This window comes from Pseudophryne corroboree, chromosome 1, assembly GCF_028390025.1.
Source record: "Pseudophryne corroboree isolate aPseCor3 chromosome 1, aPseCor3.hap2, whole genome shotgun sequence".
NCBI classification, from domain to species: Eukaryota; Metazoa; Chordata; class Amphibia; order Anura; family Myobatrachidae; genus Pseudophryne; species Pseudophryne corroboree.
The window spans coordinates 620794366-620806470 of record NC_086444.1 but is presented as its reverse complement, the minus strand read 5'-3'; the positions used below and the strand labels follow the sequence as shown (position 1 = coordinate 620806470).

The window sequence follows — 12105 nt, the reverse complement described above, 5'->3', positions numbered from 1 at the left end:
TTTATGTATTTTTATGTATTTTTATGTCATTACGTGTATTAAATATTTGTATCTTTTTATATATACACTGCTCAGGCTATACATTGATTGTGTTCTGGGAATATGCTGGTTCCCTAATTGAGCCTATGGAATCTTTGCAGTGATACGATTAGAAATTTTAAACGGTACACACTATGTTTGCTATCTTTTGCTTTATTCACATGTATTAAGCGACAAAGAAGTACCGCTTGAGCAAAGCTTCTCTGGTTATCAGATAAGTGTTCTAAACCAGTTTTTACCATACCATTTCTTGACACCTTCATCCACCTTGATATACAAACCACACTCTTGGGCGCTTGTATTCACTAATTCCTACAATTAATTATATGTGCATGCCAAGCACATGTGTATGTACTATAAGCTGCCGCTCATATAACATATTGAGAAGTGTTATTTATCTGCTTGTTAAGGGTTACTTATACTTATGGTATAGATATCACAAAACTGCACCTAAGCGCCGTAGTCTTCATTTCTATATATATATATATATATATATATATATATATATACAGAATATTTACAAACAACAAGATTTAAGTTTTCAATCTCCGGGGAAATTGGATGAAGGTATGTGCACGGGTTTTTTTGTTTGTTTTGTTTTTATTACAAAATCTGTACAGACACAAAGTTATCTAAAACTCAAATTACAGTACATACCCACATACTGTAAGCAGCATTTGCATGTGAGTCTTAGACGAGGGGAGGGAGGGAGAGAGAGACTTCACTGGTGCTGACACTGCTGAGCAGCAGCAGCCGTCTCCTCTATAGAACACCCAGGAAGACAGTGACAGATTGCTACAGACAGACACAGATTGCCCAGCGCTGCCTGTTTGTGCGACTGCCAATGTCTGTACCTTATATTAGCAGCGTTGCCTCCGGCAGGGAAGGAGCCGGGCGCAATGTTACTAATATACTGTACAATACAGTGGGCAGTGCTGCAGCTTAAGCGGCCAATCAGTGTGGATGCGGATGGTGTGCCCACAGAGCAACTGCGCTGTGTGCTAAGCACCATCCGCCCACACCTAGTTACGGCTGTGATAGTGGTGGTGCAGCCACCTAGATGAGGCCAACTCTGAATACAGACTAGGGATGGCCATCGGTGGATTATCCATTGATGGTTGCCATCGATGGTATCATTGATTGCAACCATTGATGGTATAAAACTATCTGCTACGGATCCATCAATGGTTTCACCAATCGATTGTTATCCCTGCTTTCCTATGAAGTGGACTGTGGGCCAAACAGTAACCGGGGGTAGGGCTTCACGGGTGTCAGGGAGCGGAGCTATGCTCCGTGCCCAAACGCATTTTAAAGGGGGGGGAGGGGAACTATTTGGTTTGCCTTTAACATCAATGGCAGGAAACCATGTGGTTCTCCACCATTGATGGCTAAAGTATTCGACATCGGCCATAAACCATCAATGATTTTGAATCATCGATGGTCTATGGCCATCCCTAACACAGACTGATATCATCATTTATTTCCAAGCACACGATGCAGCCGTCTATGTGACTGTTTGTTTCTGGGACGATCCTATCCATATTTATATACTTCCTGATTTATAAAATATGACAATTTTTCCTCATTAGGCCAGGGATGAAGCTGGCTATATCATCAGAAGGCACGTTTCCCGTAGATTCTGTTTCTATGACTACGTGGACTCGATAGCAGTGTTTCTTCTTTTCACTAATAGTTTACAGTTATCATTCAACTTGTGTTCTCACTGTTGTACAGTATCTATAATAACCTTTATTGTCTATATCGCTTCATGCATTTTAATGGTGATTATTATTATTATTTTTCATTTTTCCACATTATTTGAAGTAAAACTCAAATCTAGGCTTTCACCCACTAAGCATGCACCCATCCGGTAAAGTTGTATTGCTTAGCTGTCTATGTGATATTTGTTTCATAAATACTGGCGATCAGTTATTTATATGGCTGTGATAAGCAATGATAAAAGACTTGTTATTACAATGATTATAAATAGGCCGTTTCATTTCAGTTATATGATTGAATGAAAACAAAAGCAAGATGGACCTAGTTAAAGAGTGAAACATTATACTGTATAACATCCAGCACAGGGAGCAAATTGGCTCACAGTCTATCTATCCGAGGAGCAACAATGAGTTACATGCAGTCTAATTAGTAACTGTTGTCCCCCTGTGACAAAATCACTGTACTAACACAGACATAAATAAACATATTCTAAAGTCAACAACTACCTATTTAGAACCCTGAAGTCTGTGTGTTCACTAGTTTATAGCAATGACTAATATATTGTTACTAATTATGAATTATTAGAATAATGACCACATTCAAAAATTCTGAATTTTACTTTAATAAAGCTATTAGTATTCAATGGCACAATAGTTCCCTTTTAAATCTGGCTAGCCAAGAGCTGTAATCGTTCTATAACTAGACTCTATGGGGGGAATTCAAATGTTTGAAAAACCAGTTGGGTGTCTGTTTTTTATTATCTGAGAGACAGGAAATAACAGACACCCATCCGACTTTTCAAACATTTGAATTTCCCCCTATGGCAGGGGTGGGGAACGTCCAGCCCGAGGGCCGTATAAGGCCCGCACAACCTCTTCACGCGGCCCGCAGCTCACCTAACCCAGGAGGGAGATGCCGGGCGTCCACTGAGATTGCGTTACCAGCGGGCACCCGGCTCCCTTCCGCTCATCGGCAGCTGGAGGTAGGAGCTCACTCCTGAGCTCCTGCTTCCGGCTCAGGCAGTGTGTGGCTGTGTGCTATGGGAGAGACATCATGACATCTCTCAAATAGTTCCAAGCGGGCGGCCAGAGGGCAGCGTGGTCCGGAAGCAGGAGCGGGGCTGGTGAGTATTGGGTTTGGGTTTATTTTGTGTATGTGTGTGTAAGCTACGCTACCGGGGGGCTCATCTACTGACTGGGGGCATATGTACTAGGGGCATAACTTAACTACTGGGGCATATCTACTGGGGGCAGGCTAATTTTTAAGTTGATAATTTTTGTATGGCCCCCGAAGGATTTCATAAATATCATAATGGCCCTTGGTAGATAAAAGGTTCCCCACCACTGCTCTATGGGGTACTGTAGATGTACTATAGCTTCTAAAACAGACAAGTGGTGGTATTATCCATAGCATCAGATTCTGTCTATCATTTTCTAGAATGCAATAATAGAGACATGATGGCTAGAACCTGTTTTGTTGCTATGGGCAACACCCTCACTTGTCTGTTTAGTAGCTTTAGTAAAACTACCCCTGATATGGGTGTCAGCGGGAGGACCAGTTATATGCTGCAAACTGCTATTGAATTAAAGATTACTGAATTGACTAATAAATGTTGCATCAGTACATGCTCTCACTTTACCAAATGCTTTCCGCTATAGAAATACAAGAAAAAGATTCTAAGCATCAGTGAATTTACTAAGATAGAAACATTCAAAACTGAATTACATTAAAAACTGATTTACACAAATAATAAATATGAAGTATATTCTAACATAATGCATAAAATGAAAACAATATTATTTTAATAATTACATTTAAATTAAGAAGAAGTTCAATTATATTTAATTCACGCAGCATAAAATCTATTTTGATAAATGTTCCACTAATCTTTAAGAAGTATCTGTTCCACTTGACAACTATAATAAACACGTACGTTGTAACCACAAAACTCGATTCTTTTACTAGAAGATTGGCATAGTTTTGAACAAACAGTTCTAAAAACAAAATGTTCCCTACAGACGGTGTGTAGCATAAAAAGTTCAAATTATGCTTACTGTGCGTTCAGTGTCTTTGCACATGACTAGTATATAAACAGCATATATTAGAAGTCACTCTGTGGCCCCACTCTGACACCTCACCTGTTCATTACATGACACTTTGGTACCTCCCATGTGACATTCCTTGGTTCTCTTAGAAAGCAATGTATTCTGAGTCTCCTAGCAACAATAGGGCCAGACACAGGACACCGGCAAAGGACATCCATGCATATTGTAAGTGACTATCTATCTATCTATCTATCTATCTATCTATCTATCTATCTATCTATCTATCTATCTATCTGTCTGTCTGTCTGTCTGTCTGTCTGTCTGTCTGTCTGTCTGTCTGTCTGTCTGCCTATCTAACTATTTGATTCTATCATATGTCTATCTACCTATCGATCTATCAATCAATCAAATAATTTCATGTATATTTTGTACACAAATGTTTTATTTATTTACTGTTGCTTCTTCTTTAGATGCTGACCAGGACTCCTCATTAGATGCATGCTTCTGGAAAGCACATGATTTATTGAGAGATAAGAAAGTTACAATGTACACATACAGTAATTATTATTGACTTTCTGCCTCAGACAGCTGAGGAAACAGAGCAGGATAATGGTTATTTGGCTAGGTGTGTGTGTGTGTATATATATATATATATATATATATATATATAGGCATTTATAAACATTTGTTATTTACACTTTAATGACATGTACAGTACATCTCTGTATATACTATAGGTGTGCACACAATTCTGCACAACAACCTGCCTACCTAAGGGACTACTGTTAGCACTGCCCAAGTTTGTGCTATAACATGTTAACGTTTTGCTGCTTTTCATGGCTATTTTCAGATTCAGCATGTATGCAGTGCAGGTCTCATTGTCCCCAGACAGGCGACTCCATTTTCTGGCTTATCCTAAAGTGAATTTCCTGAAATACAAAGACAGGTCAGTAAATTTCAAATACATTTCAGACAATTATATTCTCACCTTGAACAACCATCCCTACAGATTGTAAGCTTATTACTTTTTGTTCCCAATTGCACAGCGCAATGGAGTATGCTGGCGCTATATAAGTAACTGTTAATAACTAAATACATTTCATAGTATAATACAAATGTCAGATTAGGTTAAAATATATGTTCCAAAGCTTGCTTAAAACTAAAAAAAAATAATTTTCAATCAAAAATTATAGCTGTAGTCATATACAAATAATAGAGTATGATGTAATATTGGTAATCTCTACAAAGAACCACATGGGCGTAGATTTATAAAGACACGGGTTGTTCAAGCAGCTGCTCATTCGCACCTTTGGTTAATAGTTTTAACATGAAATAAATGTTAAACAAGCCTGGTTTCGCATTTATTTCTATTGCCATTTTAAAACTATTGCTCAAAGCCGTCAATAACTTGACAACCTGTGACTTAGTATTTATATAACACTACCCCCTAGTGTTTTATCAGCTACTGAATGGGGTGTTTTCTATTGTGAACAAATACAACTCCTACCATGAGGCCATGTCAAATGTATGTCTTAATTTTGAAAGCAATATTTATTGAATTGATACTAAATATTATTTCTCTAATGTCTTTGAGGATGCTGGGACTCCGTAAGGACCATGGGGAATAGACGGGCTCCGCAGGAGATAGGGCACTTTAAGAAAGCTTTGGACTCTGGGTGTGCACTGGCTCCTCCCTCTATGCCCCTCCTCCAGACCTCAGTTTTACACTGTGCCCAGAGCAGGATGGGTGCACTGCAGAGAGCTCTCCTGAGTTCTCTGCCTAGAAGCATTTTTGTTTGGATTTTTTTCTACTTTTTTACAGGGAGCACTGCTGGCAACAGGCTCCCTGCATCGAGGGACTGAGGAGAGAGGGGCAGACCTTCTTGTCTAAGATAGGCTCTGCTTCCTCGGCTACTGGACACCATTAGCTCCAGAGGGAGTGAACACAGGTTCTTACTGGGCGTCCACCCCCAGAGCCGCGCCGCCGTTCTCCTCACAGAGCCAGAAGAACCGAAGTCAGAAGACGTCAGGCGGCAGAAGCCTTCAGCTTCACTGAGGTAACGCACAGCACTGCAGCTGTGCGTCATTGCTCCCATACACCTCACATACTCCGGTCACTGTAAGGGTGCAGGGCGCAGGGGGGGGCGCCCTGGGCAGCAATATAACACCTCTATTATGGCAAAAGACAATATACATGTACAGGTGGGCACTGCACATGTATATAAAAGAGCCCCCGCCATATTTTAGTAAGTTTGAGCGGGACAGAAGACCGCCGCAGAGGGGGCGGGGCTTCTTCCTCAGCACTCACCAGCACCATTTTCTCTCCACAGCACCGCTGAGAGGAAGCTCCCCGAACTCTCCCCTGCTTACACACGGTGAAGGGGTGTTTAAAAGAGGGGGGGGGGCACATAATTGGCGGATAACATATTACACAGCGCGGCTGGGGGAAAAACATTTTGTGTTGGTCTCCAGGGTCATTGCGCTGGGGTGAGTGCTGGCATACTCTCTCTCTGTCTCTCCAAAGGGCCTTGAAGGGGATACTGTCTTCAGAAAAGAGGTTCCCTGTGTGTGTGAAGTGTGTCGGTACGCGTGTGTCGACATGTTTGACGAGGAAGGCTCGCTTAATGTAGAGGGGGAGTGCTTGAATGTCATGTCGCCGTCGGCAACGCCGACACCGGAATGGGTGGATATGCTGAATGTCTTGAATGCAAATGTCATTCTATTACATAAAAGGTTAGACAAGGCTGAAGCTAGGGATCAGTCAGGTAGCCAGTCCATGCCTGTCCCTGTGGCGCCAGGCCCTTCGGGGTCTCAGAAGCGCACCATATCCCAGATCGATGACACAGATACCGACACGGATACTGACTCTAGTGTCGACTATGAAGATGCAAAATTACAGCCGAGGGTGGCAAAAGGTATTCGGTACATGATTATTGCCATTAAAGAGGTTTTGCATATTACTGAGGAACCCCCTGTCCCTGACACGAGGGTACACATGTATAAAGGGAAAAGCCTGAGGTCACCTTTCCGTCCTCATTTGAACTGAGTGAATTGTGCGAAAAGGCTTGGGAATCTCCAGATAGGAGACCCAGTGCCGTTTCTTGCGGCGGGCGAGCCGTGCAACCGCACTGGGCGCCCTCCGCGGCACTTTACGGGTCTCAGATTCCCCCCTCCTCCCTTTTCCCGAGTACTCCTGCTTGGTGGGGGGAATTTTGCGGTATGCCGCGGTTGCGTCATGACGTCACGACGCAACAGCGTCAATCCGCGAAACTCCGCCCCCCGAGCAGGAGTACTCGGGAAAAGGGAGGAGGGGGAGCCAAGCAAGCTGTTAAGAGGAGGCGCCGGCGGCCGGCGCGAGGAGCGGGGAGATCTTCTTCACATGTAAGTTTTTCATCTCTCTCCCCCCCTCCCTCTCCCTTCCCCCCCCCCCCCACTTGACACTTGCCTGCCGTAATGCATAGAATAGGGACACTTTCCTGCCGTACTGTGTAAAATAGGAACACTTTCCTGCCTTACTGTGTAAAATAGGAACACTTTCCTGCCGTACTGTGTAAAATAGGAACACTTTCCTGCCTTACTGTGTAAAATAGGGACACTTTCCTGCCTTACTGTGTAAAATAGGAACACTTTCCTGCAGTACTGTGTAAAATAGGAACACTTTCCTGCCTTACTGTGTAAAATAGGGACACTTTCCTGCCTTACTGTGTAAAATAGGGACACTTTCCTGCCGTACTGTGTAAAATAGGGACACTTTCCTGCCGTACTGTGTAAAATAGGGACACTTTCCTGCCGCAATGTGTAAAATGGGGACACTTGCCTGCCGCAATGTGTAAAATGGGGACACGTGCCTGCCGCAATGTGTAAAATGGGGACACGTGCCCGCCGCAATGTGTAAAATGGGGACCCGTGCCTGCCGCAATGTGTAAAATGGGGGCACATGCCTGTCGCAATGTGTTAAATGGGGACATGTGCCTGCCGCAATGTGTAAAATGGGCACATGTGCCTGCCGCAATGTGTAAAATGGGGGCACGTGCCTGCCGTACTGTGTAAAATGGGGACACTTGCCTGCCGTGCTGTGTAAAATGGGGACACTTGCCTGTTGTCCTGTGTAAAATGGGGGCACGTGCCTGTCACAATGTGTAAAATGGGGGCACGTGCCTGCCGTGCTGTGTAAAATGGGGTCACGTGCCTGCTGTAATGTGTAAAAGGAGGACGCATGCTTTTCCTCTTAATGTCTATGGGGGGCGCATTTTTTTTATGTGAATGGGGGGGGGGGCGCATTTTTAAATCTCGCACTGGGAGCCAAATTGGCTAGAAACGACCCTGAGGAGACCACAAGTTCCCAAAAGGATTCTTATGGCGTATCCTTTTCCACAAACGGATAGGATACGATGGGAATCTTCGCCTAAAGTAGACAAGGCGCTGACACGCTTGTCCAAAGAGGTGGCACTGCCTTCTCAGGATACGGCTTCCCTCAAGGATCCTGCTGATCGCAGGCAGGAAATTACCATGAAGCACATTTACACTCATTCAGGTACTATGGTTAGACCGGCTATGGCGTCGGCCTGGGTTTGTAGTACGGTTGTGGCATGGGCAGATTCCTTATCTACGAAGATTGACACCTTAGATAGGGATGCCATTCAAATGACCATAGAGCATATCAGAGATGCTGCCTTGTATATGAGAGATGCTATTTCTGCTAGGCGGCTCTTGTGGACCCGACAGTGGACAGGAGACGCCGATTCAAAGCGGCATATGGAGTCCTTGCCTTACAAAGGGGAGGAGTTGTTTGGAGACGGCCTCTCGGACCTTGTCTCTACTGCTACGGCTGGTAAGTCGAATTTCTTACCTTATGTCCCCCCGCAGCATACAAAAAAGGCACCTCATTATCAAATGCAGTCCTTTCGTTCCAATAAAAACAAAAAGGTACAGGGATCGTCCTTTGTTGCCAGAGGGAAAGGCAGGGGAAAGAAGCTGCACACAGCTAGTTCCCAAGAGCAGAAGTCCTCCCCTGCGTCTGCAAAGTCCACCGCATGATGCTGGGGCGTCCCGGGGGGAGGCAGATCTAGTGGGGGCTCGTCTTTGGTTTTTCAGCCACGTCTGGGTTCACTCGCAGGTGGATCCCTGGGCATTAGAGATTGTTTCTCAAGGATACAGGCTGGAATTCGAAGATTTGCCTCCTCGCCAGTTTTTCAAATCGGCTCTGCCGGCTTCCCCGTCAGAGAGGGAGCTAGTGTTGGCAGCAATCCAAAAATTGTATATTCAACAGGTGATTGTCACAGTTCCTCATCTCCAGCAAGGAGAGTGATATTACTTAACCCTGTTTGTGGTCCCGAAACCGGACGGTTCGGTCAGACCCATTTTAAACCTAAAATCCCTGAACCGGTACTTGAAGAGGTTCAAGTTCAAAATGGAATAACTCAGGGCGGTCATCGCCAGCCTGGAGGGGGGGGATTGGATGGTGTCCCTGGACATAAAGGATGCTTACCTTCATGTTCCGGTATTTCCCCCTCATCAGGCGTTCCTGAGATTTGCAGTGCAGGACTGTCACTACCAATTTCAGACGTTGCCGTTTGGGCTTTCCACGGCCCCAAGAATTTTCACCAAGGTAATGGTAGAAATGATGGTGTGCCTGCGCAGGCAGGGGGTCACAATTATCCCATACTTGGACTATCTTCTCATAAAGGCAAGATCTCGGGAGAAGTTGCTGGACAGCGTGTCTCTGTCCATGAAGACGTTGCAGTTACACGGCTGGATTCTCAATATACCGAAGTCCCAGCTAGTCCCTACAACGCGTCTGACTTTTTTGGGCCTGATTCTAGACACAGACCAGAAAAAGGTTTTTCTTCCGATCGAAAAGGTTCAGGAGCTCATAGCCCTGGTCAGGAACCTATTAAAACCAAGACAGGTTTCAGTGCATCATTGCACGCGGGTCCTGGGGAAGATGGTGGCTTCATACGAGGCCATCCCTTTCGGCAGGTTCCATGCGAGGACTTTTCAATGGGACCTCTTGGACAAGTGGTCCGGGTCCCATTTACAAATGCATCGAAGGATCACCCTGTCTCCCAGGACCAGGGTATCTATCCTGTGGTGGCTGCACAGTGCTCACCTACTAGAGGGTCGCAGGTTCGGCATTCAGGACTGGATCCTGGTGACCACGGACGCAAGCCTCCGAGGCTGGGGAGCAGTCACACTGGGAAGAAATTTCCAAGGTCTCTGGTCAAATCTAGAGACTTGTCTCCACATCAACGTCCTGGAGTTGAGGGCCATATACAACGCCCTGCATCAAGCGGAGGAATTGCTTCGGGGAAAAACGGTTCTGATTCAGTCGGACAATGTCACGGCAGTGGCTCATATAAACCGCCAAGGCGGAACAAGGAGCAGAGTGGCCATGGCAGAAGCGACCAGGATTCTACGCTGGGCGGAAGGCCATGTAAGCGCGCTATCAGCAGTGTTCATCCCGGGGGTGGACAACTGGGAGGCGGACTTCCTCAGCAGGCACGACCTGCATCCGGGAGAGTGGGGACTTCATTAAGAAGTCTTCGCACACCCAAACTGCTCTATCTCCTTCAGACCTTACCAATTCAGATCCCCGACTCCTGGTTCCGGACTGTGAGATCTTTGATCCAGCAATTTATTTGGCGTCGTAAGAGACCTAGAATCAAAGGATCAATCCTGACTCGACCACCCCAGAGGGGTGGATTCCTGTTACCAGATATTAAACTCTACTACCAAGCAATCCTCTTGAACAGAGTCTTAGATTGGACCAGGAGCCGGGAGATTAAACAATGGGTGGTCTTAGAAGGTTTGTGCTTACAACTGTTCCCAGAAATCTTCCCGTGGCTCCCGGCTTTGCCCAAACTACTACACCCTCACCCGACCATTTCTCCTACACTTTCTTTTTGGAAGGGGACACGACGCAGATCGTGCATCTCTTCTGTCTTTGGCCCCCTCACCTCCTTTCTGAGCAATCCGACCTTCCCACCTGGCCTCTCACTGGGGTATTATCAAAACTGGGCACTAGAGGGACTCTTTAGAGTGGGGCAGTTAGTCCACCCATCTGGGGTTAAACAGTTCTCGGAGATACGAGAGAAATGGGAGATTCCACAGACAGACTTCTGGAAATTCCTTCAGGTCCGACACTTCCTACACACAGATAATGTATACCGTGAGGCATCAAGGGAGCTGACCGCGTTTGAAAAAATGTGCGTGGCCCCTATGAATCCCATACACACTGTCTCCACCCTGTACAAACTCCTACATGCGTCTGACTCCCTGACACCTCCCCATTTTACTCAAAAATGGGAGAGGGATCTAAACATCTCACTCTCAGACAAGGAATGGGACTCTATCTTTCTTAAAACCCATAAGAGCTCCATCTGTATCCAGGTTAGAGAAACGCAATATAAGATCCTGATGAGATGGTACAGACACCCCACTCTCTTACACGTCATTTCCCCATCTATCTCACCTACTTGTTGGAGATGTCATGGGGACCTAGGATCTCTACTACACATATGGTGGACCTGCCCACTTATTAAAAATTACTGGGAAGACGTAATTTCAACCTCCGGTGCTATTTTACATACCTCCGTCCCATCTGACCCGGCCTTTTGGTTACTAAATCATTCCACTACCCCAATTTCTACCTACAAGTCATCTTTATTACGACACCTGGGCAATGCCGCACGAGCAGTAATCCCCACAATGTGGAAATCTATTAGCCCTCCCACAAGGTACACCTGGTTCTCCAGACTAGATTATTACATGAATATGGAGGATGTATTAATGAGCGCTGGTGACAGGCGTTCGGAATTTACTGCTGTGTGGTGGCCTTGGATAGACTACAAGACATCCGAGTCGTATAAGACTTACATTTCCTCTGCGAAATAGAGTGGATGATGGGAACCGCTTTCAGACACAATTACTAGGGGGTCCTAGACAAATATGCTCTACTCTTAACTCATTGCACATATCTTACTATCCTTTTCTCAACGTACTCGGTTCAGTCACCTCACTTCTTTGTTGCTTCTTTTTCTTTTTCTTGTTATTTACCTATGCTATATTATGTTTCTTTAATTCAAAATGTTAATATGGACTATAACTGTATTGAGCATACGATTATCAATCTGTGTACGCTCAAGTTGTCACACCATTTTGCTATTGATTGTAACCCAGATGTGTTTACAACATGTTATAAGTCTGTATTGTTTCAATAAAAACAGATTATACAAAAAAAAAGAAGTCTTCGCACAGATCACGGGTCGGTGGGTACTTCCTCAAATAGACATGATGGCATCCC

At 44.9% G+C, this 12105-nt stretch overlaps 1 protein-coding gene across 3 annotated transcripts in view; it reads left to right on the top strand.

The window, feature by feature from the left end:
* The window catches only part of SPMAP2 (sperm microtubule associated protein 2), a 361513-nt gene that overhangs the window by 274473 nt on the left and 74935 nt on the right, over window positions 1-12105 (top strand). For 2 of the 3 annotated variants that reach the window (XM_063923633.1, XM_063923548.1), the window contains exon 2: window positions 4654-4749. In XM_063923633.1, the coding sequence (XP_063779703.1) occupies window positions 4661-4749 (89 nt within the window). In that variant the 5' untranslated portion in view covers window positions 4654-4660. Of the gene's footprint in view, window positions 1-3938; window positions 4029-4273; window positions 4350-4653; window positions 4750-12105 lie in introns of those variants that run through there. The other variant, XM_063923456.1, reaches the window with a different exon arrangement.